This window comes from Microdochium trichocladiopsis (genome assembly GCF_020744255.1).
Source record: "Microdochium trichocladiopsis strain MPI-CAGE-CH-0230 chromosome Unknown B0I36scaffold_10, whole genome shotgun sequence".
Taxonomy (NCBI): Eukaryota; Fungi; Ascomycota; class Sordariomycetes; order Xylariales; family Microdochiaceae; genus Microdochium; species Microdochium trichocladiopsis.
In genome coordinates this window covers 732,523-757,293 of record NW_025763553.1, presented here as the reverse complement: position 1 = coordinate 757,293, position 24,771 = coordinate 732,523, and the positions used below count along the sequence as shown (strand labels likewise).

The following is a 24,771-nucleotide window of genomic DNA, read 5'->3' as shown; positions in this document are numbered from 1 at the left end:
ATTGCCAAGTCAGACTTCGGAGCGACCCCACCACCAGAGCCAGACCCACACCTGTTGTTCCAGCGATCCCACTGACAATGGTGGACCCGCGATCACGGCATGAGCCAGCACTGAACAACCCTACCACAATCGCCCTCTCAAGATCACGACTCCTTGGCGCACGAGCCCTAGCAGCATAGAGCTCTGCTCCCGATTGTATCCCCTGCTACGATGATAATACGTTAAAGATGGACGGAGATTGGGACGAGGTAAGTGGACTATCGTCGCAGGTCATGCCTGATAGCTTCCCCCGCGTCCGGAGAAACGCGCACCGCACAACCTCACCGTGGCACGCACGCCGAGCGCCTCTTCTCGACTCCCCTCCCAGGTTGCTTGGGCTACACTCTCGAGCCTTCGCCTCAGTCGTATTGATACGAAGCTAACGTGTCTCGTACCCTGCTCCAGGTTGCCCGCATCCCACTGCCTCCGCCAGGTGTCCGGGCGCATCCGACCCCGGTTTCGACTCTTGCCTTCGACACGGCGCAGGAACTTCTCTGGGCCGGCAATCAATATGTACGATGCACAAAGCACTGTTTCCTTTGGGCTGACGGCATAAGACAAGCTGCCCGACACCCGCTAACGTCGCAAATTACATACAGGGCCGGGTCACTTCATTCTACGGGCACGAGCTCGTGAAGTACACCTCGTTCAAAGCGCACACCTCTCAAGATGGCCCTGTCCATCAACTGCTCTTCAACGATAAGGGCGTCATTGCAGTTGGTTCAAAGAGCGTGCATATGGCTGCAAGGAGGGGGGGTGCGATCTGGACAGTTCGACACCCCGATATGAAGGAGCTGCGATGCATGAGTTTCACGTCTAAGGGCACGGCAGAAATCCTGGTCGCCGGCGAGCAGGACAAAATGTTTGTCATCGACGTTCACAAAGGCGAGGTCACCAAGACCGTCCCGACGGACTCGTACTACAAAATCATGCGCAGGAGCCGCTTCATCTGTGCCGCCACGCCGAAGGGTGCCGTCCACATCCTCGACCCGATCACCTTCAAGGTCTCGAAAGTCTGGAACGCTCACTCGGCCGCGATCAACGACATGGACGCGCAGCACGACTTCATCGTGACTTGCGGCTTCTCTGTGCGCCAGAACAACAACTATATGCTTGATCCACTCGTCAATGTCTTCGATCTCAAGAACATGATCTCCATGAGCCCGATCCCATTTCCTGCCGGTGCCGCCTTTGTCCGCATGCATCCGCGGATGTCGACCACGAGCATTGTCATGTCGCAGATTGGCCAGATGCATGTTGTCGATCTCATGAACCCCAACACTAGCAATGTGCGGCAGGCCAACAGCTTGTCATTTTTCTCAATGATCGAGATTGCCTCGTCTGGCGAGGCGGTTGCTCTCGCTGATGGCGAATGCAATATCCATCTTTGGGGATCACCGAACAAGATCCATTTCAGCGAATATGTGACGCCGGTGGAGTTTGCGGACAGCGTGCCCTCAGCCCCTCAGATGGAGTGGAAGGATGATGTGTGAGTTCTCTGCAATGCTGGAGTTGATGATTTCTGCAACTGACAACAAGCTTGCCCATATCAGACCATTGAGCACAGTTGGGATGCCGTACTATAGAGAAGTACTGCTGTCGGCTTGGCCAGACATGATCACAGAACTCGGCGCCCCAGCCCCGAAGATTGAACCGCAAATCTTGACTGGCTTACAAGAAAGAGACTGGGGCTTCTATGGGAAGAACACCAGAGGTCTGCGCCGAAACCAGGTGGAAGATACTAGAACGACTTTGCGGAACAATAACAACCTCATGACTGTCCCGAGATTCCTGAGTGAAAAAGCGCGGGATTTGGCGAAATCACCGGCTGGGACACCGGCGCCTGAGGAGACCTTTCCCGAGTACCCGCTGGTGCTGCCAGATACCATCGAGAGCCACAAGGTCGAAGTACCAGACCTGTACCAGCCGGTCGAGATCAAGTATAGCAGATTTGGCATCGACGATTTTGACTTTGCGTAAGTAATTGCCCGAGGTTTCAGGATGGTGGACGGGACATTGCTACTAACACAATAGTCAGTCACTACAACAAGACGCACTACTCTGGTCTACAGAACCACATTGTCAACGCCTACGTCAATTCACTTTTGCAGATCATGCACTATACCCCTCTGATACGCAACACTGCGTTGAGACACGCCGCTTCTGCTTGCTTTGACGAAACATGTCTTCTTTGCGAGCTCGGATTTTTGTTTGACATGCTGCACAAGGCAGAAGGAGATGCCTGTCAGGCGTCGAACCTGACCAAGACGCTCAGTCACCATCCCCTGAGTAAGTCCATAGGCCTGCGTGATATTTGTCTTTTGTGGAAATACTGACGTGTGCAGCCTCGAGACTGAATCTGCTCGAGGAGGAGCACCCCAACGGGTCACGGACCTTGATGTTGCAGCAGCTAGCCAGGTTCCTCCTGCAAGAGATGGCGAAGAACAATACCGCCATGTTCCCACAAACAAGAGTTATAGAAGACGTAAGTTGTCTGCTTGTCCCTTCGTTCTACAATCGCTGACCCTTTGCAGCTCTTTCACACCGCAGGTGTGAGCGCTATACGATGCCACCAATGTCGAGGCGAGACCACCAAGCCCGACTTCATACCCGTCAATGAGCTCATTTACCCGCCAGCCGTGAGTCCACTCGAGTGAAGCCCGCCGGCGCTGGTCAGGACACTGACTTTTTGCAGAAATCAACGCATGGCCGAAACGCCAGAGCCCCAAAGACGACTTTTTCGCAAGTGCTCAAACAGAGCGTTGAGCGCGAAACCATTAATAAGGGCTGGTGCAACAACTGTCGCCGCTACCAAACGCTTGCAACGAGGCGCACCATCCACAAGATCCCGGGCGTGCTGATGCTCACGACGGGCATCTCAAACAGCGAGCAACGGCGACTATGGGCCACACCTGGGTTCCTGCCTGAGGAGATTGGCATTATCGTGGACAACGGGCAATTCTTTTGTTATGAAGGAGAGGATCTCAAGCTCCACCTCCAACGGGCAATCCATAATATCACGGTGTACTCCTTGACGGGTGTGGCGACGAGCATAGAGGACGGTCTGCAGCAGCGATCTCACCTGATTGCCACAGCGAACGGTAGGTTCGGCCAACAACTACATCACATGTCCGGACTACGCTAATTACTTGTATGCACAGTCGCTCACTCTGCCCCTGTGGCGCCCGGAACCAATCAGTGGTACACTTTCAACGATTTCGCCGTGAGCCCGGTGGCCGCGGAGGAGGCTTTGAGTTTCAACTCGTCCTGGAAATCGCCTTCTGTCGTCATCTTCCAAGTCAAGTCAGCCAACAACCAGATCGATTCAGAGTGGAAGAAGTTCCTGAATCGAGAGCTACTATACCTGGATCTCTTGCACGACCGCGACCCCGCCGCCAAGACATATCGCACCCTCAACCCGGACACCGAACCGCCGGGTCCAGACACCATTGTCGCGATTGATACCGAGTTCGTCCAAGTGTCGCAGCCCGAGATTGAGATAAACTCGGACGGAGAGCGCAACATCATCCGCCCCATAACGCACGCGCTGGCGCGCACGTCCATTCTCCGCGGCTCTGGCCATGACGAAGGCGTGCCCTTCATCGACGACTACATCACTATGAAAGAAAAGGTTGTCGACTACCTGACTTCGTACTCTGGCATCACTGCCGAGGACTTAGATCCAGAGATTGCCGCCCAGCGCGGCCACAACCTGGTGCCGCTCAAGCTTGCCTACAAAAAGATATGGATCCTGCTTAACCTGGGCTGCAAATTCCTCGGCCACGGCCTGAAGCAGGACTTTCGAGTGATCAATATTCACGTGCCCAAGTCGCAGGTGATTGACACGAGTGACCTCTTCTACATCAAAGAGCGCTTCCGCAAGCTTAGTTTGCAGTTCCTGGCGCACACTTTGCTGCAGGAAGACATCCAGCAGGTCACGCACGACTCGATTGAGGATGCGCGCACCGCCTTGCTGCTGTACCGCAAGTATCAGGAGTTTGTGGACGCAGGCATCCTAGATCAGAGACTGGCAGAGGTGTACAAGACCGGCGCGGCGACTGGCTTCAAGCCACCCAGCAAGAGCGGTCATCATGCCAACAACCACGGCCACGCCGGTGCCGCCAATAGTAGTAGTGGTGGGTACAATGGGCATAGCAACAATGGCTCCGCAAGGACTCGCACGCCACCAACCGGTGGCGTTGGTGCGATGGGGGGCCCGGTGACGCCAGTCAGGCAGGGCGGTGGTATTGGCGGGTTTGGGAGTGCTGGGGGTGGTAGCGGAATCAGCGGGACCGTGTTTGGAAGCGGAGGGAGCGCGTTGAACATGGGCATGAGCAGCCCCGGGTCGAATGCCGGGTGGAGTACACCTGGCAGAGGGGGAGTCGGCGGAGGTGGCGTGCCACCACCACCTGGGTTCCGATGATTTGATTCTTGTGAAGCGTGGGAGAGCGAGACGAGGAACCGGAGGACGAGGAAGGTATAGCAAGGGGGAGAAGGTTAGGTGTCGTGTAGACGGGCGGTGGAGGAGTATTAGATATTGATTAGAAACCCAACGCTGACTCTCTAGATGTTGCATGTGTTCAAGCAAGTTAAGCTTTTTGCGTGCGACCCCCAAGTTTTGTGATCATAAGTATGCGTGAATCAAGGCTGGGGCAGAGTTGGATGAGTCTTTTTTTTTTTCATCTCGTATCTGGGTCAAAAGGGCGATCTGGCCAATTCTTCTTGTCTTGATCAAGTGTAAGCCAGCCCTTGTGAAACGTGGGAATCGCTTTGGATCTCAGGACGCCTAAGTGGTCGTCATGCCGGGCACAGAGGTAGTGAGTGGGCATTATCTTGTTTTCTCATGCGCGTGTGCTATCTTGTAGATGTGTGTTTCCTGTGTGGGCATATATACAGAGAGGTCCGAGACGAGTATAAGAGAGGTCTTGTTTCTTTCTGTACTTAGACCGTTGTCATTGATCCCCCGATGCTTGCTTGCAAGATACCCCCCCTTTTCTCGGTGCGCCGTGCTCTCTGTCTGTGTCACTCATTACCACACAGCTGAGTTGGTCTGAGCCGAGACGAGCCAAGCTGATCCGGGCAGGGCAGTACGTGGTCCTATCCATCCGTCTCTCTGTACCGTCCCGTATTCCGCCGCCACTGCGAGCCCGTGATGTCATTATCGCTGTCGCCCTCTTCGGGGGTGGTGTCACTACCGTAAATGCCGGGAGCGGGCATCTCCTGGTGCGGGATGTGGCCCGGCAATTCGACCGGGCCGGAGGGATAGCGCGGTCGTATGCTGCTGCCGCCGTCGCTGGTTTCATTGGATGTCAACGGCCCATTCTGCAGCGGCGGCGGCGCCGCGGGGTGTGGATGATGGGTATGTTGGTCCTGGGAGAATGCTGGGTCTGTGTTGAGGCTGATGCCCAGCCCTGTGTTGCTACTCATCGACGACTGCTCCTCCCTGCGGTGATGATCATGGTGATCATGTTGGCCTTCTTGTTGTCCTTGATGCTGATACTGATGCTGGTGGTGGCGGTACTGGTCGTGCAATACCTCCAGGATCGCCAGCTTCTGCTCCGAGCCCGCTCCACAACAACTCGAGGTGGAGGAGGTGGCGGGACTGAGATCTAGGCTGCGGTGGCATGTGCCGCTGTGTGCGTCCAGCTCGGTCGGCATCACGGCCTCGACTTCGACTGGCGGAGGGCCATCGCGTTCGAGGTCATTTGCATGTTTCTGGTGATGCCGGTGTCGTCGTTGTCGTCGTCGCCAGAGGAAGACCAGACCAAATAGCAGCACGGTAGCCCCGGCGAGTGCGCCCATCGCAATCCCTGCTTTTACGCCTGAGGTCAGGCCCTGCTGGTCGGCTGATGATGGCGATGTCGATTGAGAGGTTGAGAGTGCGGTCGATGATGGGCTTGGGTTCTCTGCTGCTAATGTTGGTCCATTTGAACTCCCAGTCGACGTCTGTTGTGGTGTTGATGATGAAGATGATGAAGTCAAGACTGGTGCCGTGCTGGCAGGGTTAATGGTGAACGCGGCGCCGGTCGTCGTCTGTGGCGCGTCTGGGCTCGTCATGTTGACGACCACGAGGCTGAAGACGTTGCCTCCGCGACCATCGCCGCCGCCACCGCCTTGCTGGTCGACAAAGGTCGATGGGACCCGCCACGTCTGGTTGATGGCGGTGTTGCGGCAGTCCGCCAGGGCCGTCCAGGCGACGTCCATGCCGTATGTGAACTCTGCGTTTTCTGTCCATCGTGGTGGTCATCATGTCAGTAGTCGTTTCGTCAAGACTTGTTGTACTTGAGAAGATTCACGCATGACACGTGTCCCAGCACATCCATCTGTAAAGGTCTACCGAGACAGCAGACGCACCGAGAATTGTCGCAGCAACCTCGCCGCCCTCCTCCATCACCGAGACACTCCAGCTTGACGTCCTCGGCGACCAGCCGCCAGCCCAGGGCGCCCCGTTGCGGACAATGAGCTCGTCGGTGAGGCCCGCCTGCCACGAGATGGTGATCTGGTCGCCGGCCTTGAAGGTGGCATTTTTGGTAGGCGACAAGACGGCGTGGCTCAGGTCGGTGTATGCTGCGGACGGCTGGCAGGTGCTTTGCGCCCATGGGGGCCCGGCGCCGCTGTCGTTGTTGTTCAGCCACGGTGATCCGGGGCTCATGGCTGCTACCGGTTGTCGATGGACACTTGGTACAGCTTGTGGCCCGGTGGCCTGGCTTTGTCTTGTCTCGTCAATATTCCAGAGAACGACCTGTGGTATGACTGTATCCAACCGCGCAAGTCCGAAATGCTGTTCTGCTCGGCGCCGGTATTGCAAGAAACGCACAAGGACAGACGACAAGTCAAACTCGGAGCAGACCGTCCAGGCACAGAAGAAGACAAAAGACCACCCACAATACTCTGAAGGCAGGTACGCCAACCCCTCCAACTGTCATTGCCGATGACATGGGGTTGGGCCCCTCTTCCATCTTTGATATCGTCCCCCATCACCTCCAGCGCCGGCCTGTAGACCATGCCTAGCTGCGGCAAAGGCGGGCGAGGGTGGTGGTGGTCCTGGTGGTGGTTGCTCGGTCCCGGCATGCACATGGGTGGCTGCTCCTTCGGCGGATGCGCAGACAGGGAAGGGGCCTTTTCAGATTCTGACAAGGGCCATGCATATCTGGCAGGGCAGACGCAGCTCGCTTTGATGCAGTTTGGCCATCTTTCCCACTGATTTCACACAGCCTGGGCGAATGTAGTGTGGCGTGTCGAGACCATGCGAGGGACCTGTTGAAGAAACGACGACAGGCATATCGAGGGCATATGCCGGATGCGGCACTGGAGGAATAGTAAGCACATGGAGAAGCACGCCCTGGCCCATCGAGCTAATCCACGATGCGAAGTGCAGGCCTCCGAGGCAGGCAGGGTGGTGGATGGGTGGAATGAAAACCCTGGACCTTGCCAACACTGATAGCTGACCGCCGCCGCCGATCTGCCCGGGGATGGCGTTGCTGAGGAGGGAACAAAAGGAGGGCACAGGAGGAGAGGCAATAAGTCCACTCGTGTTTCTGTGACGCGCGAGTCGTAGACCTGCCCGCAGTCAAGGCAGTTGCAGGCAATTTGCTTCAGACCAGCGGGGAAAGGTTACTCATCCTTTGACGGCACAGAAGTCCCTGCTCTGATCCCAGACAGACCTAAGCAAGCCTGTTGCACTGTACTCACGTGTTCATGTTAGCACGCAGGTTCGAAGTCCACGTCAACATTTGTGCATGATCTGGGAGTACAATAAATCTTTTGCGCACGACAAGGTCGTCAGCATCGCGCCAACACAATTGCAAGGGAGTTTATGTGAATATGCAAATGTTCAGAAATGTGCGGTCGTCCATGCTAACCACCTACATGATTTGTTCCATGCTCTCGCAGTAAATACAAAGGATGCCTGTTTCCCACCATACCAGCCGCCAGTGACGACCATGCCTGTCTACCTAGGTACCTTGCCCTGTCCTGCCCTGTCCTGTCCGGCTTGATCCATCTCAAGGCTATCGAAATCATGTCTGTCCACCTCCATATAAACAAAATAACCAGCCAAGGTGTTAGAATCCTAGCAAACGCCGACCCATGTACGCCCGCAAACGACAAAGCTAGATTCGCGACGTCCACCCAATTATATCTACCACCCACCGCTGGCACCATCGCCCTCAATCATCCTCGCGTGCTCGTCTCGGCGATGGTGGCTGTTGCTCCCAGCCCCGTACAGCATCTCCATCAGCTTGCCCTTCTGCCGCGCGCGCACGCCCTCGAGATATAGGCCGACGTCCTCGAGGCCTTTGATTTGCTCCTCAACAGTCACAGTGCTCGAGTTGACGCTGCGCACGAGCGGGCTGACCAGCTTGCGCCGGAGCGACTCGAGATTCGCCTTCAGCGTCATGAGCTTGCCATTGTGTTCGACCAAGATGCCTTTGTTGCGCACCGTCTTCTCCCGCACGTTCTGCAGGAGCTCTCGGTTGCGCTCGTACTTTTTGACTTCGCTGCCCTTTGCACCAAGGATGCGCGTCCACAGAGACGACAGCAGGTCGGCGTGCTGCTCGTCCTGCAGTGACGACTCGCGGACCACAGTCCGAGCAAGGTTCAGGAACTGCCGGTCAATAGCCTCAAACAGGCCAAAAAGGGCGAGAGAGTGCTGTAGTTCGTTCTCAATGGCCTCCTCTAGAACGGACAGAAATTCGGTAAATGTGCGCTGCAGTGTGCTCCGTGTTCGCTGCGGTTGCGACATGCCAAAGAGACCGGTCGTGAGAGCCCCAAGTCGCGTCGGAGCCCCGGTAGCAGGGTTCTCCAGGACGCCAGTGGCGCATAGCACATTATGAATATTCGAAAATGCCGTGACGAACGGTGGGCTCGGGACGGCTTGGACCTGAGCCAGCTCTCTTCGGGCCCAATCCATGACGATCAGAATGCCATCAATGTCGCCATCCACGTTGGCAAAGAACTTTGTCAACTCTATCGCAAGCGTTTTGAGACTGTCGGAGAGCTCATCAAGAGATTTGACGATGATTGGAGCCGAAGTCATGTTGCTCTGGCGAACGCTCTCGCCAAGGTCCCACACCGCAACTCCGGTAGCTTGAAGGTCTCCGACTTGCGCGATGCCGTTCTCTGAGTAGTATATAAGCGGCTCAAAAGATCGCGCGATGCCGGCGACCTTGACCAGATCCGGTGACGGTCGTAATGTGACTGGCTGGAATATTGATCGCACTGCATTGATTGACAATATCGCCACCATTGTGGCCACAATCATGCTCGACCACGATCTAGTGATTGACTGAAACCAGCTCCGGACATGTCGGATCGCGGTCTCGATAGGTTCTGTTCTCTGCTGGACATCTGCACGTATGGCAAACCTTATATCTGAACCCCCAAGGTCAGTATTCAAGCCTCGTACACCCTGCTCACCAGAGGAACCTACAATTTTCTCGTGTGTCTTCTGGGGGCAGTGAATGCAGTATGCTCCTCTTTTGACTGTGCTTGTCATTGAAGCCTGGCGAGCTCTCAAGCTTGATTCGGTTGACCAGGGTGTCGTCTTCGCAAGATGGCTCTGGCTCTGGCGATCTGCCTTTCTCCGGACTTATGCTGCCAGTCGGTAACCGGGTCCTCATGGCTTGCTCAAGAATCTCGCCATCAATCTCGTCGTCCAAGCCAATGCTGGGACTATCGCGCCGTATTTCGTTCATGCGGCGCATAATGTGCAGGTCTGCACCGCCGTAGCCGGCATTGCCACCTCCTCGCCAGAATCCAGATGACCTACTGCCGTTTTCGAGGCGTCTCCACGCTGGAGGAGAGTATCCTCCGGAGACTGAATCCTCGTCGCGAAGGTTGTCGTCGCTCTCCTCCACCCCCTCCATTCCGGGAGGATGGTGTCCGTGATGATGGGCTTCCTCCTCCTCCAGAAGGCCCATCGACGAGCGACTCCACGATTGCCTGTGCTGCGTTTGCTGGCGACTGAAGTAATAGCTGCTGTCCTGGTGGGCTGCTGCTCCGGTCCTCGACATCGGCGTCTCGAACCGAAGATCGTCGTCGAGACTCACCTCGGACAGATCCATCGGAGCGGGAGGACGACGTACGTCCGGCGCGGGGGCGCTTGGAGGAAGCAGATGATGTGGTAACGGGTGGTGCCGAGGACCGGCTCGACTTCCTGTCCTTGGGGGCCGCCTCGATGGCCAGCTTGGACCGAGGCGGGAGCAAGGACCGGCTGAAGCTGCTGCGAGGTGTCGAAGCCGAGGGCGACTTGGCTGCGCGCAGGGCCCTATGGTAGTGCTCGACGGCGAGGTCCTCGTAGATGATGTCTGGCTCGGGGAGCGGAGGGAGCTCCTTGTACTGGGAGTAGGCGGGAGTGTCGCCGAGCTGCAGGTGCTGCAGGTCCAAAATGTGAGGGCTGCGGCCACCACCACCACCGGGAAGTAGGCGGCCCAGGCCGGAAGGGATGGGCAGACGGGGAAGGCGGGGCAGGCGCACGGCGCGTGTGACGAAGAGTACGGCAGCAAAGACGCAGACGAGGATGAGGGCGGCGAGAAAGGTGCTGGGCGCAATAGAGATGCTGATGAAGGAGACTTGTGTGTTCACAGACACGAGGGGCTGTGAGGTAGGCCACCACATGGACAAAGAGGCGGGCGGGTGACAACGAGGGCCGAGTCCCGTCAGGCCGGCATAGGCGAGCTTAAGTTATGACGAGACGGCAACGGGGGCGGGCGGGAGAGTATTCCAGGCTCGGGCTGGGCAGGTGGGTGGAAGCTGCTGGCGTGCTGCTCAGGAGTGGTGGTAGTGGTGGTTGGTGGGAGGGCAAGTGCCGGCAAGCCCAGTCGTGTTTCCCTGCATGCAACTCGTCGAGGTCCAGGTCGCAGAACTCGCCAGCGTCCAATGGGAGGTGGTGATGCTCGAGGCGTCAAGGCAAGGATGCGAGGACGCCTTGGGGTGGTGGGCCGTGAATCCCAGACAGCGAGACTGTACCTAGCTGGGCCAGACAGATAAGGCTCCCTGTCTCTTGTCTCGTGTGCAGTTGAGCCCTGGTTGGTACCCTGTCGGGGATAGACTCAGCAGCAGACAATGGTGATGGAGTATGGTAAACGTTTTAACAATGGCACCATCGGCGTGGCAAGAAGAGTGTGTATTCCGCTTGGGCGAGGCTCCTGCTCGTGAGTCTTCTCACAGGTTCCAGCTGGGCCAAGTCATAGAGCGTCATCGACGGAACGACTGAACGAGTGCCTCTTGCTCAGCGTGCAAGTTCTGACGGGTTCGTCTGGTTGGCCTGGAGTTGGAGTTGCTGATTCGACAAGGGCCCAGGTCGGAAGCAGTTGCAGATCTCGAAATGGAGAGGCTGGGGGCCAGCGCGGTGTGTCGCACCTAGCCCACCCGTCTCTGGCCGCTGCCAGCCAATCACTGTCTGGCCACGCGCGCCTCTTCCGGCCTGGTGGGGAAACGCCATCACCATTGTTTCGCGAGGAGCGGGGTGCAGGGCTCCAAAAGAGGGGCCGTCAAAACATCCACGCAGTACAGCTACACACCGGGGGGCTTCAACAGTTCAACCAAGCTTCTAGCGTTGGTTGGTCCACGTTGGCCTCACGAGGTCGCGCAGTGAGAATCCTGGCGACAATGAGCTTCGCGCATTTTCCTTCAAGTTCTCAAGGCCCCGACGGAGGTCTCTTCCCAGCCTACTTGCACGAACAGTCTGGAAGTAATTTGAATGAGGTCTCATCCACCGCGACGACCTCGGGACAAGTCTGCGGCGCTTTGCAGGTCGCGTTTTTGGGCCGCCACGTGATGTTCTGCCAATCACCACTTACTCAGGCTCGATGGTGTGTCAACATTCGGCTCACTGGGTGGATAGTGTCACAGTCTTGGTAGATCGAACAGGTAGACACGCTGATAAGCCGTCTCTTGGACTATTTCATTCACATCTAAAGCTGGCGCTGATGCTGATGGTGGCTACGTATTCCGTAAGAGGTATCTCAAAAACTCCATGTCTTCTTCGCGCGCGACCCAAAACTCTAGTCGATGCGCGCTGTCTCAAGGCTGCGTGCCGCCGGGTTGGCAAGGTTGTTGATTTGCTTCGCTGGTGGAGCTTGATACTTGCTCTTCTTCCTTAACCGTTTCCTCGCGACCATGACCGGCACGGAACTTTTGGTGACAAGATAGTTTGAGAACGAGCCCAACAAGGTGCCCTTCAGAGCGCTCCGACCCCGGCTGCCGATAATGACCAGCGTCGGGCTCACCAGATCGATGACCTCTGTCACAAGATGCTTAGGGCTTTTGCAGTGGATGACCTCAATGATGACCCGCACTTGGAGCTGCGTCTTTCGAAGCAACTTGGAAACACGTTCTGTGATGTCCTGAACCGCGCGCTCACGTTCCTCCTCGAGTCGGCCCTTCCCTCTCATGCTAGGCGCAGGCGAAGGTGTTGCACTGCGAGCTTCGCGCATGATGGCGTGGAGTGCATGCGGGCTACCTGTGTTCGACCCAGGTGGCCTTCCCATGGCACCTTTGGCGATCGCGCTGACTGCAGCCGCCTGCTCTTTCAGAGCTCTCGCGTCCTCCAGGTTGATCGAATTTGGGTCTGCAGAGCTAGCTGTTTCCTCATCGATCGAGTATAGGGCCAGGAGAGTATCTCCATCGCGAAGAACAGTTCCGATCGCCCACTCGAGAGCATGGGTCGATTCGTCGCTGAGATCTGTCGCGACAAGATATTTCCGAAGCCGGCGGTGCTCCTCTGCCGCCTCGCGTTGGATCCTGTCAAACTCCCCGCGATATATGATTTTGATCGATCTGTGCACTTCAGGTGTTGATATAATTCCTGTATGGCTCAGGGCGAGATTCTGTGCAACACGAATGGCAGACACGTCGGCCTCCAGGTCCGGATCCAAAGCGGGAGTCAGGTTGCCCGACGGTGTCATCTCATCAAAACTCGTGCTAGGGTGAACTGGCTGCTTGCCGTTCTTTGCTTTTGCCTTGTTCTCCGAGCGAGCTATATGAGTCTCTGCATCATCGAACAAAGATCGATACTGTGGTTGCGTTGACACGTGTTGCCCTACGTGGTCATATTAGCAATGGAGATCAACATCTTGAGTTTGCGGACGTGGGCGGCAACACTCACTCTCTTCCTCCGCAGCTGCAAGAAGACTTTGCACGCGACGTTGAGGCACACCAGTCTTCTCCTCAGCTCTAGTAGTAAGCTTTCTACCTCGATCTGCTTCCTCGTCGGAGCTGTTGCCAGTGTCATCACTCTCATCCGAGGGCAAGATGTCTCCATAAGGGCTCATGTTGTCCTTCTCGATACGCCCGAGGCCCTCGCCTTCTGGCTTTTTCCTTGCATAGGATGCAAGGTTCGAGCCGCCGTAGAGCAGGTTGGCATCTGACAGCCGGCGATACGCGCTGTTCATATCAATCACTTGCCCGTTGCTGTCCAGGACGAGTCCTCCAGAGCTACGGCCAGCCGAGTTGGCGAGTAAGCTTCCGCCTGGTGAGCTTGACCGCAGGGAGAAGCGTCCGCTTGGAGACTTGGATTTGTTGCCCTTGCGGCTCGAGAACCTGCTGCTGCGTCCTTCGCCGGGTATCATCAGACTCGAGATATCGGTACCTCTCAATGCCTCACCGATGGAACTCGAACGGGCATTGCTAGAACCTTGTGTTCGTCGGGAAGGGTGGGCCTGGCCAACATTGGTTGGTAATATGTTGCTAAACTGGTAGGCAGACATGGAATCATATCTAGGATTCAGTGCGGGTGGCGACCGCGGGCCAAAGTCGACTGGTTTCGCCGAGGCGTCAGAGGCGCTTCTATTGCGGGCTGTTGGCAAGATTGGAGTCTTGTATGAAAGCGTGGGAGATGTATGAGTGCTGTGCGGCAGCATAGGCGACCGTGGAGCTGCCGAGGTAGGCTCACCCACATCCAACATACTTGACGGCCTTCTTGACGACCCTGCATCAAGATCAAGCATGCTGCGGTATGGTGCTTGGGAGGGGCTTTTTCTCGTCGTGTCCGAGCCTCCAACGTCAAGCATGCTGCGCACAGGAGACTGTGGGATCCTAGCATAGGGTGACGGCGAGCGCATGCTGATCGATGATGGCGGGCTTCGTGCCTTTTGCTGAAGAATGAGGTTCTCAATCTCGGCCCGCTCCTCCTCGAGGGCTGCCTCGAGGGAGGACACTGGTCGGCCAGCCATTATGGGAGGAGGAAGAGTGTCGGCTGCGGCGCAGATGATGGTCGTTGAGCGTATGGACAGCCTGCTGGAGGCTGCTGCGATCTAGTGCCTGCCTCAGCTCAACACAGTCACAAAAGGCTGGAACGAGGCTGGCGTTGGCAGCGGGCGACGGTACGCAATCTGTGCGCTCTCAGAGTTTCGAACGTCCAGGTCCACTGGAGCTGGAGATGGGCCTGGCTCGATGGTAGGAGCCCACTGGTAATTATCAAACGATTGCCAGATGTGGTTTCGGGGGACGCTGCAGGATCTGTAGTGTGTTTCGAAGGCGACGGCGTAGCCTTTGTCGTTGTATGGAGTTCGGCGGTCAACCGTGTTCAAGTGCGTCTCGCGGCTGGCTTTTGGGCGGGCTGGATTAGGCTTTGGCGGGCGAAGCTGGGGCCCCTCGAACGATCTCGACCTCGAGACTACCCCTCAGACGTAGTGCCGGAACGGGGAGCTGCTGTGCCAAATGAGCAGCACCACAACTATTGCAGGTTCTATACGGACGCCTACGCAAGCGACGAGGAGAATATGTGATTCAAAAGCAGCAGCATACAAAGAGGGCAGGCTTGGGGGTTGAGATGCACGGCGAGCGAGGGGCAGGCGGGTAAGCGGTGGGTGGCCTGGCACCACCTTCTTGAGCAAGTGCTCCAGGACGGAAAGAGGGAAAGAGGGGGACCACCCCCTGGGGATTGGGCTTGGTGTGCGTCAGCAGCTCAACCGCGCCTTCCTGCCAAGCCGTGCTACCTGGGCTGGCTTGCCTCTTTGCCAGCCACGTCTTGGCGGCAGTTAGTTCTGTCGAATGTCAATCTGATGGAATGATCTGTGCTGCAGAGTAATGCAAGCAGCCGTTAGAGCCAAATCATGCACAAGCCACCTAGCGCGCGGCTTGGATCTAGACTATTGCAGACAGGAAACAAAACCACGGAAGCATCCATCCTACAACGAGAGCTCCCATGCGTCTGGCCAGTCTTTTCGCGGTCGCAATGGCGTAGCATTGGCCCAACATCGCCACTTTTTCGGAGCCTGAAAGCTTCAACGACCACTATGCGCGAGCAAACATCGTGTGTTGTGTTCTGACATTCATTGTAACAGCTATGACGCCGCCTTGCAGAAGCCCGAGGACGTCCCAAAAGCATCCCCCACATCTGAGGGTAGGCGCGTTCATACTTTACTCGTCACCTTGCGCATTCCACTTGTTTGACTGAACTTTTTGCTTATTATCAGAAGTGCTACCAATAAGTCTTCTGTGCTCCGGAATGTGACCTTCCAGCTGGCAATGTCCGGGCTCAACCTGTTCCCCAGAAACGTCGCCCTCATAACCTATGTCAACATGGTGAACCATGAGCATGGTCGTCAAATAACCGTCAACGCCAAAAATAACAATATTGCGCCGTGTGCAATCTCCCCGCCACGATCCCAGTCTGACCCTAGATCGTCTATCAATACATGCGAGTAACAGATTGTTTCTCACATGCCGCCGTGGCAGATGCAGCCATTGCGTGGCCATACATCATTGCAACATCGCACGTGAGAAACATGTCGTAAGCCGTAAGAGGGTATGAGGGGGTACGAAATAACAATGCAAGTATCGATGTGAAATCACCCAACTTTTCCGAGCCGTGTCGAAGGATCTAAAACATGTGCGTGACAATGTCGTAAACGTCGCTCAGGGAGGGGCAGAGTGCAGATTGGGGCACGCTTAAGCCTTCTCCTCGGTCTTCTCCTCCTTCTGCTCAGCAGAAGCGTCGCCCTGCGACTTGACGTAGTCGTTGTAGACGGACATAGCCTCGTCAACCTTGGCGCGGAGAGCGCTCTCATCCTCGATGCTACGGGCAGGTTAGTATCATTGGGCCAACAGCACCGTTGGGGTGGTCGACTTACAGGTTGACAAGCTCGTTGTTGTCCATCTCCAGGAGCATACCGGTGATCTTGCCAGCGAGCTCGGGCTGCATAGCAGAAATCTTGGGGAAGATCAGCTCACCGAGCATCTGCTTCTGCTGGCCAGGGTTGTTGGCGTGGGCCTGGAGCTGCTGCTGAAGCAACGAGGACGGGGTCAGGTCCTGAGGGGCGCCAGCGGCCTGCTGAGGCTGCTGCTGGTTGCCACCGCCACGACCGCCCTGAGGGAATTGACCACCGGGGTGGCCGTTACGGGGACCACCACGGCCGCCGGGGCCGCCCTGGCGGGCGTTAGGGGGGTAGCCGGGCATGGCAGGGCCGCCCTGAGCCATCATAAACTGAGGGTTGCCAGGCTGGCCGTAAGGAGCACCAGGAGGGAACTGGCCAGGCATGTACATGTTGGGGGGGATCTGCTGAGGCATGGGACCGCCACGGCCACCCTGAGGACCACCGTAGTTGGGGTTGAACTGGCCGGGACGACCACCGGGCATACCCATACCGGGCTGGGGAAAAGGCATGCCACGGCCGCCCTGAGGAGGGAACCCAGGCTGCTGGCCAGGAGCGTAGAAGACCGGGGGCTGCATGAACTGTTGCGGCACGCCGGCGGCGGCGGCAGCCTGCTGCATGCGGAGCTGGTTGCGAGCTTGGATACTAGCCTCAAGCTGGCTCTTGCGGACGTCCTTGCGCTGAGCAAGCGCCACGTAGAGAGGCTTGCTGTCGATCATGCGCTGGTTCATTTCGGCGACAGCCTTGGTGGCGTCATCGGGGTTGGCGAAGCAGACAAAGCCAAAGCCCTTGCTCTTGCCGAGCTTGCGATCAGTCTTCTTCTCCTTCTTGTCGTCGGACTCCTCGGAGTCATCGCTCTGCTGGTTCTCCTTGTCCTTGCCCTCCTTGTCCTGCTCGCCCTCGATAAGGCTGTCGCGCATGACCTTGGCAGAGGTGATGGGACCAAAGTCAGAGAACATCTGGCGGAGCTTGTCATCATCAATGTCATCAGACAGGTTCTTGATGTAGAGGTTGACACCCTGGTACTTGCTCGCCTTCTCCTGGCGGGCAGCCTCGTAGGACTTGCGGAGCTCCTCCTCACGCTCGTGCTTCTTCTGCGCACGGCCGACATAGAGGTCCTGGCCCTTGAAGTCCTTGCCGTTGAGCTCGTCCACAGCCTTGGAGGCGTGCTCGTGGGTGGTGTAGTTGACAAAGCCGAAGCCGCGGGACTTGCCCTCAGCATCGCGGGCGAGGGACGACGAGGTGACGTCGCCGTACTTCTCAAAGAGAGCGCGGAACTCATCGTCAGTGGCGTCAGGGCTGATGTTCTTGACGTAGACGTTGGTGAAGTTGGCCTTCATCTCCTCGAACTTGCTCTGGCGGTCCTTCTTGGGGATGTGGTGGCCGACGAAGACCTTCTTCTCGTTCAGCAGCATGCCGTTAACGTGCTTGATGGCCTGAGAAGCAGCCTCATCGGTCTCGTAGTGGACAAAACCGTAGCCCTTAGAGTTGCCATTCTCGTCCTGCGCAACCTTGCAGCTCAAGATGTTACCGAAGGCGGCAAAGGTGTCGTGGAGAGCCTTGTTATCAATGGCGGCGTCGAGGTTCTTGATGAAGATGTTGCCGGCGCCGCTCTTGCGGAGGTTGGGGTCGCGCTGAGACCACATGATGCGGCAGGGGCGACCCTTGATCTGAGTGTAGTTCAGCTCCTCGAGCGCCCGCTCGCCATCGGAGGTGGTGTTATAGTTGACGTAGGCATAGCCGAGCGAGCGGCGAGTAACGGCATCGCGGCACACGCGAATCGACGCAACGGAACCGATCTGAGAGAAGAGCTCGAAAAGCATAGCCTCGGTGACGGATGGGTCAAGCTCGCCAACGTAGAGCGAAGCAGACGCGGCAGGGTGAGGGGTCTGGGCCGAGCTCGGGGCAGCGCCGGCGGTATCGGGCTCATCGTTGGAGGCAGCGACGTTGGTGTCGACGGTGGGCTTGGCATCGCTGCCGTTGTTGAGGGAGGTGTTGCCGAGGTCAGTGGCGAGCTGGTCAACAGCGCCAGAGGCAGCAGCGGCAGACATGATGATGGTTTGGTGTCGCGAGCAAACAGTAGAATTTGTCTCGTGGCAGGTGGTGATGACGAACTGGGACCAAGGTCAACCTGTTGCGTCAATGAGAAAATCGAGAGGGAGAGAACTCGTTCCGCTGGGGTCAGAGGTTCTAGTGGATATCGTCGTCTCGGATCGGAGTGGAAGTGCCGGTGTGTCGAGAGCGAGTCGAAGATCCTGGGCCGCGGGGTGGTGAACTGGCGGTGGGAGGGGGGGATTTTCTGGATTTTCTGATTTTTTTGGTGTTTTCTGAGATTTGATTTGGCGAGAACAGATATGAAGCACGAGCTCTTGGGAAGTCGTGCCTATAACTGAATCTCTTTTGTGCTTTTATGGGACGAAGCTGGTGATAACGGGGTGTCAAGTCGTTGAAGGGAAGAAGGAGGGAGGAGGAGGGTGGTGCCCATGCACCGCTTAAGACGTAGAAATTTTGTGATTGCGCCCAGCGAGCGTGTCGGAGATGGTGCAGGTGGGGGGCCCCCATGCCGCTCTGCTCTTCTGCGGCGGGCAGCTGCGAACGTGCCCACGCGCACACAACCTGGGAAGGGTCCAACGGCGCCCGCCAGAAAAAAGTCGACGCCTGAGCCAGGAAGAAAAAAATCTCTAGTAGGCGGCAAAGGGCCTGCCCCACCACCCACACCCTCACCAGCGACAAGTCCAACTACTTAAGTACTTTGGGCCAGTGACATGCAGCTGCTCGCACGAATGAGAGTGCTGACAGGTATCAACGCCGGTGCTTCTTCCGGCTTGGATCGTCCGCCATCTCGACCAGGCTGCAGACGGCAAAGTACGTACTATGTAAGCTTGATGTGTCTCCAAAGCCGTGCTGAAGAAACGACAGCAGGGCATGACTCTCCTAGGGCGACCCCGCCAGCCTATGGCGACTGCTCTGGCGCGTGATAGGAATCACGATGAATTAGAGGGGCGACTCGACATTCTAGGTACCTGCGCCAGACAATAGTCAGGGGCAGCACAAGCCCCAGAGCGACTTGACATTGCCATCTTTTGAAGAGTCTGCTACTTCAGGCGTGGACATCTGAACCGCCTGGCAGCCACATGCGATGATACCTCTGTACCCTGGAGCGTAATGTAGCACGGCGGCGCAGGAACAACCACTTAAAATGTGCCCAGGTAGATGGTTTGCTCCACCTGCCTGGGCGACCTGGATCCTGCTGGTTTGCTACACCACAACCATGGTTTCGTGAAAGGCGGTAAACCACAGCCGCAGGAGCGCACTTTATGATTTTACACTCGCCCATGTTGGCAAGGTGTTCCCACAGCATTTCGCGCTGGGTGGCCTGCTCTTCTTGGTCGTGTAGTGCCTGACATGGACCCATTACAGGCCAACAAGGAGCACATGGACTGCCCAACTCCTACTCTACCAACTCGAGATGGCAGGGCCTGAGTTGTCTGACCAAGTCAACGATTCCTGTTCGTGGGAGACACCAACTTCCCCATGTCTCAAAGGGTTTAAATCGTTTCAGTCATTCCTTCTCCAGGCGGTGAGCTTCAGATCCGATGGATTCCAGGGTCGTGGCGGGGGTGACCGCCGGAGTTATCGGCCTCCCTTTTAGCTCGAAGCCAGGGGCCGTCGTAAATGTGGAGACGGGACTGGCATTGCATCACTGGTTGTGTGCCTGCGTGACCCTGGGTGGACTTTGGTTATGGGGGCCTGGGTGCTTGATCGCCGTTAGAGGTACGAGTTGACGCGTTATGGTCGAGACGAACAGTCCAAATCTATTGGAGACTTTTGCATGGGCATGAGCAACTGTCTCTGCAGCAGCCCAGTGGCACCGAGCATGCCCTCGAGTGTTCTAGTGGCATGTGAGGCGACTAAAGGAGCTCACTGCGTGCGCAGTGGGGCATGGAGACCTCGACCTGCGGCCTCGATGACAGCAGCTGGGAGAATGTGACGGAATCCCACCCGCAGTCCTCGAAACGACAGCGCTTCCCAACAGGCACCATCGCTCCTATTCCCTTCTGATCGAGCCCGGCAACCATCCGAACTACCGTCCGCTCCAGAGCCTGGCCTCGACCACATCCTGGCTCTTTGTGCCACCGGCCCGCTGCCGCCCGAGACCCAGCTGCCGCATCGCCACACACGCTTCCTGTGCCTCGCCCAGGCTACCAGCCCGACCTCGCTATCGACTGCCAGTCTTTGATGCCGGAACATACACATGGCTCGACTGCAGCCACCGCTTCCTAGAGTTCTGACATCCCTCGAGCACCCGGCGGAGTACCCAACGGCCCCCTCTACTGCTCCTCGTCCGATGCCGGCTCATCCACCACCATCATAGAGCAGACCAACACGAGAACACGCCAACATGCTTCCTACATTCACCGGCAACTCTCGGCGGCCGCGCAATGTGAACCTCAGCGGGCAGCGGCCTTCGAGTCCCTGGGGCTCTAGCGGCTGGAGCGCAAACCCAGGCGCATCATCTGGTGCGTCCAAGACGGTCGCCCATGCTCAAGCAGAAAGGGAGAAGCGCCAGAAGGATCGCGAAGAGCTTGTCGCTACGAAGCGGCTCCAGAGGATATGGAGGGGACATTCCGCGAGGCAGAAGATTAGAGAAAGTCATCGTCGAGCATTTGACAGCGAAATGCAGCGTGCCGGGGGTACCGGTCTTGGCCACATTACCAAAACGTTGCCGCTGCTGTTGGCTCTTTTTGACCCGAAGCGAGACGACGACCAGAACAGGTTAGATTCATTCGTACACGATCTCACAGCACATAGAGCACGAGATCATCAACTCGGAAGCCTCAACCAGCACTCGCTCGATCGCCTGGTCGCCCTCATCGTCGCTGCTCTTGAAAAGTAAGACAAATAAGGCCCATTTCACCTCAGTCAGCTCAACTAACATACCAAAAACTACAGAAGACCATTCTCTTCCGCCCGTGCGCTCCTACCGCTTTTATCTGAGCTTGTGGCAAAACGGCCTTGGAGTGTTGGCTCAATCCTTGGCCGCTACTATCATGTTGCGGCACGGTACTTTTCAGAGGTCGCGGATCCTGCCGAGGAAGCGATGCTCTGCGAAGTTGTCCGCGCACCCTTGTCTTCCGAGAAAAGTACGTGTTGACACCTCGAGTCCTAGACTTTATCGAAAGCGTGCACTGACAGGAACAGCGTCAGATCTAAAATCTGCATACCATGCGATAGCATTTCACTTTTTGACGTTTGAAGGCCTTCCTGTAACCAGACAGAACCCAGAGATTCTGTCAGCTGTCATAGATTACCGCTTGCTTTCAGATGTCATATCCAATGCTGTCTTGTATGGCACATCTGCAAACAAAACATCGAGGGACGGTCAGTTATGGCTCCTGGCACATTTCATCGCACTCAGCAGAACATCCGCCGGTGGTCAGGATACCATTTACCTGAGAGCTCTTTACCTTCAACTTTCGAGTCTTGCCGTCGATATCCGTTTGCGGTACAACCAGGATGACAGTGGCGATGGCGATCAGATTTCGGACGACGAGGATCTCAAAATGCTTGACCCTGCGTCATCCACATTGCCTGATTTCGTTGCCGAGCAGCTTGAGTTTCTCGTCAACGACGATGGTATCAGTGAACTCTTGCGGAGATTCACCACGTGAGTTCAAGCTACCTTATTTGCTTGGGAGATTTCTAGCAGCTGACTCTCTTGACGATCCAGAACGTCATCGCCCAGCGCAGGGCTCTCGGAGGACGCTAATCTGCTCGCTGGCTACACATTGGTTTTGCTCAAGTGCTTTCCCAACCATGGCGACGATATCAAGATGCGGCTCTTTCATGGCGACATTACGACGAGCGATTCCGGCAAACAGCACACTATGCCGACCGTGAAGTACTTCTGGCACGCGGCGTCAAGGACCGAGATCTTTCGCAAGCTGATGCAAAGCAAGATTACGCATCCTGCCTCAGTTGTAGGTCCCTTGCTGCAGCCGGGATCCAAGCACGATGAGGAGTGGCGCACAATGCTATTATTCCTCGAGCTATATAACTTTCTGCTGCGTGTCACGGATGACGAGGACTTCCTGCCTTCAACATTTCAAGCGATGTCTCAGCAAAGCCCGGCCACATCACGCATTCGATCCAGCGGGTTGGACTTGGAAGAACTCAAAGCGCTAACGAGCTTTCTGAAAAATCTCACTTTCCCGTTATATCACGATCTACCAAGCATAATTTCTTCTACCAAGGAGCCCGCGCGACTTGACCATTTCATGGGGCTACAACCCAAGCCTTCAGCTCAATCCGGATCCTCACAAGAGTCCTTATCTCCCACCTTCGGGAATGACGTTATTGGTCTTCGTCAGATTGCGACCACCACCATGAGATCACTATACGAGAGGGACTCCCGCCGAAAGTTTCTGCCGCAAGACTTCTGGTTGATGACATCAAAATTCGACATGAACGGGTTCACTTCAGCTGTCGTTCTTGAGGAGCAGCAGAAGAACGACACCACCGAAGAAGACGACGAGGACGAGGATGAGATTGACAGAACCCCATTTCATACTGCAAGCGTCTCGCGGATATCACGGGCTGCTCAGATCGAGCGACATCGGCAGTTGCGCAGGATACAGCGCGAGAAACTGCTGGCGCAAGCAGCCCCCAAACTCGAGATTCTCAGGAATATGCCCTTTATCATCCCCTTCGAGATTCGAGTACAAATCTTTCGACAGTTTATCTACCTCGACAAGAACCGCAGGCGCGGTGGCCACGTCGATCCTGATCGGTGGCGGCTGTCCGTCATACAAAGTGCCGGGGGATTTGGTGGCCCAACACCTGGCGGACGAGAGATTCTTGGGCGTCACACTGCTCGCGTGAAGCGTGGTTCCGTCTTTGATGATGCCTACGAGCAGTTTTATAACCTGGGTGAAGGCATCAAAGAGCCTATACAGATTACTTTTGTTGACCAATTCGACCAGCCAGAGGCTGGTATCGATGGTGGAGGCGTGACCAAGGAGTTCCTCACCAGTGCTGCGGAAGAAGCCTTTGACCCTAGCGAGAACGGTCCTGGGTATTTCGTGGCCAACCAGCAGAACTTACTGTATCCCAACCCAAGCGCCTTTGATGAACGCGCTGAACTCCTTCGTTACACCGGCACGGCCAAGGGATCGCCGGAATGGAACAACGGAATGACTGACCTGTCCAAGCGGTACGAGTTCTTGGGCCGGCTGATAGGGAAGTGCATGTACGAGGGCATTCTAGTCGATATCTCGTTTGCAAGCTTCTTCCTGCTCAAGTGGGCGTCGTCAGGTCAGACCTCACCCACCGACCACAGGGCTAATCTCAACGATCTGCGGGATATGGATCCGGAGTTGTACCAAGGTCTGATCAGCCTCAAGAACTATTCCGGGGACGTTGCCGATCTCTCGCTGGACTTCACCATAACAGACCAGGTCAGGGATTTCCAAGGCAAAGTCCACACCATCACACGGCCTCTGCGCAAAGAAGGGTCGAGTTTGCCCGTCACGAACAAGGACCGGCCCCTCTACATATCATACGTTGTCAACCACCGCCTGGTTGCCCAGCCGTACCGCCAGACAAAAGCGTTCCTGCGCGGTCTGGGCACCATCATCAACCCTTATTGGCTGTCCATGTTCAACCAGTCGGAGCTGCAGCGCCTCGTGGGCGGCGACAGCACCGAGATTGACGTCGAGGACCTGCGCCGCAACACGCAATACTCGGGCCTCTACGCCATTGGCGACGACGGCCTCGAGCACCCCACCGTCGAGATGTTCTGGCAGGTCATGCACTCGTTCAAGGACTCTGAGCGGCGCGAGGTCTTGAAGTATGTCACCTCGACGCCGCGCGCCCCGCTGCTCGGCTTCTCCCAGCTCAGTCCCGCCTTCAGCATTCGCGACGGCGGCACCGACGAGGACAGGCTGCCCAGCACGAGCACGTGTGTCAATCTGCTCAAGCTGCCGCGGTACAGCTCTGCCGAGACGCTGAGGAGCAAGTTGCTATATGCCATCCAGTCTGGAGCCGGGTTCGATCTCAGCTGATCAGCTGACACTTTCAAAATTGGAGCTGAGTTGGGCGTGGTGTGTGCAGTGCAAAAGGGGAAATAACATGAGTCATGAGGGGGTTGCTGTAACGTGATTTGTCATTTTCGTATTATCATGTCAAATAACTTGATTAGACAATGTATTTAGCGTGCTGCTTGCGGGTATTGTTTTAATTGCTGTACATGAAGCGCTGCTTTGTAGGTTGCACTCAGTCCTTTCGCGTGGTCGCCAAGATGAGTACTTGAAGTAAGATCGCGAAATATATCTCTTCTTGCCAAGTCTGAGCCAACCGCCGCCGATTTTACATGGCGTTTGTTTTTTCTCACGGACTCCGGTCAAATCAGCAGCTATCTAAGGTACGAATGCTTACAGATAGTCGTCTCTATGATCCCCGCCAATTCGAATCTCAGACTCACATGTCGCTTCGAATAAACAGGAACAGGCAGATAATCTACCGCGCCTTCCATGCATCCCAATTTTCGCTCGCGAGGAAAACACACACTGGAATCCACCGAGCACAACCGTTGAAGGCAAGGAAAAGGAAGGAGACGAAAAAGGTTCTCTATCAC

The 24,771-nt window shown here is 56.4% G+C and overlaps 6 protein-coding genes across 6 annotated transcripts; 2 read left to right on the top strand and 4 right to left on the bottom strand.

The window, feature by feature from the left end:
* Window positions 1–227: 227 nt before the first annotated feature.
* Window positions 228–4,462, top strand: B0I36DRAFT_252893 (exonuclease; the record flags this gene model as incomplete). The annotated part of the gene is made up of 9 exons (XM_046150717.1): window positions 228–248; window positions 445–552; window positions 639–1,528; window positions 1,593–2,015; window positions 2,078–2,328; window positions 2,385–2,524; window positions 2,574–2,678; window positions 2,735–3,140; window positions 3,201–4,462. 9 exons carry the CDS (start codon window positions 228–230, stop codon window positions 4,460–4,462), a joined length of 3,606 nt encoding a protein of 1,201 aa, XP_046007141.1.
* Window positions 4,463–4,739: 277 nt separating this feature from the next.
* Window positions 4,740–6,266, bottom strand: B0I36DRAFT_333472 (uncharacterized protein). The gene has a single exon (XM_046155224.1). It carries the CDS (start codon window positions 6,241–6,243, stop codon window positions 5,137–5,139), a length of 1,107 nt encoding a protein of 368 aa, XP_046007140.1. The 5' UTR covers window positions 6,244–6,266; the 3' UTR covers window positions 4,740–5,136.
* A 1,586-nt stretch (window positions 6,267–7,852) lies between these two features.
* B0I36DRAFT_333467 (uncharacterized protein) lies at window positions 7,853–9,492 on the bottom strand. Its single transcript, XM_046155223.1, has one exon. The coding sequence runs from the start codon at window positions 9,299–9,301 to the stop codon at window positions 8,180–8,182; it is 1,122 nt and encodes a 373-aa protein (XP_046007139.1). The 5' UTR covers window positions 9,302–9,492; the 3' UTR covers window positions 7,853–8,179.
* Window positions 9,493–12,044: 2,552 nt separating this feature from the next.
* Window positions 12,045–14,213, bottom strand: B0I36DRAFT_353671 (uncharacterized protein; the record flags this gene model as incomplete). Its single annotated transcript, XM_046157234.1, has 2 exons — window positions 12,045–13,081; window positions 13,148–14,213. The coding sequence occupies 2 exons, from the start codon at window positions 14,211–14,213 to the stop codon at window positions 12,045–12,047; spliced, it is 2,103 nt and encodes a 700-aa protein (XP_046007138.1).
* A 1,720-nt stretch (window positions 14,214–15,933) lies between these two features.
* On the bottom strand, window positions 15,934–18,187 carry B0I36DRAFT_252351 (uncharacterized protein; the record flags this gene model as incomplete). The annotated part of the gene is made up of 2 exons (XM_046150679.1): window positions 15,934–16,060; window positions 16,116–18,187. 2 exons carry the CDS (start codon window positions 18,185–18,187, stop codon window positions 15,934–15,936), a joined length of 2,199 nt encoding a protein of 732 aa, XP_046007137.1.
* A 2,351-nt stretch (window positions 18,188–20,538) lies between these two features.
* On the top strand, window positions 20,539–24,199 carry B0I36DRAFT_367409 (uncharacterized protein; the record flags this gene model as incomplete). Its single annotated transcript, XM_046159457.1, has 4 exons — window positions 20,539–21,029; window positions 21,090–21,280; window positions 21,339–21,804; window positions 21,868–24,199. The coding sequence occupies 4 exons, from the start codon at window positions 20,539–20,541 to the stop codon at window positions 24,197–24,199; spliced, it is 3,480 nt and encodes a 1,159-aa protein (XP_046007136.1).
* Window positions 24,200–24,771: the final 572 nt, after the last annotated feature.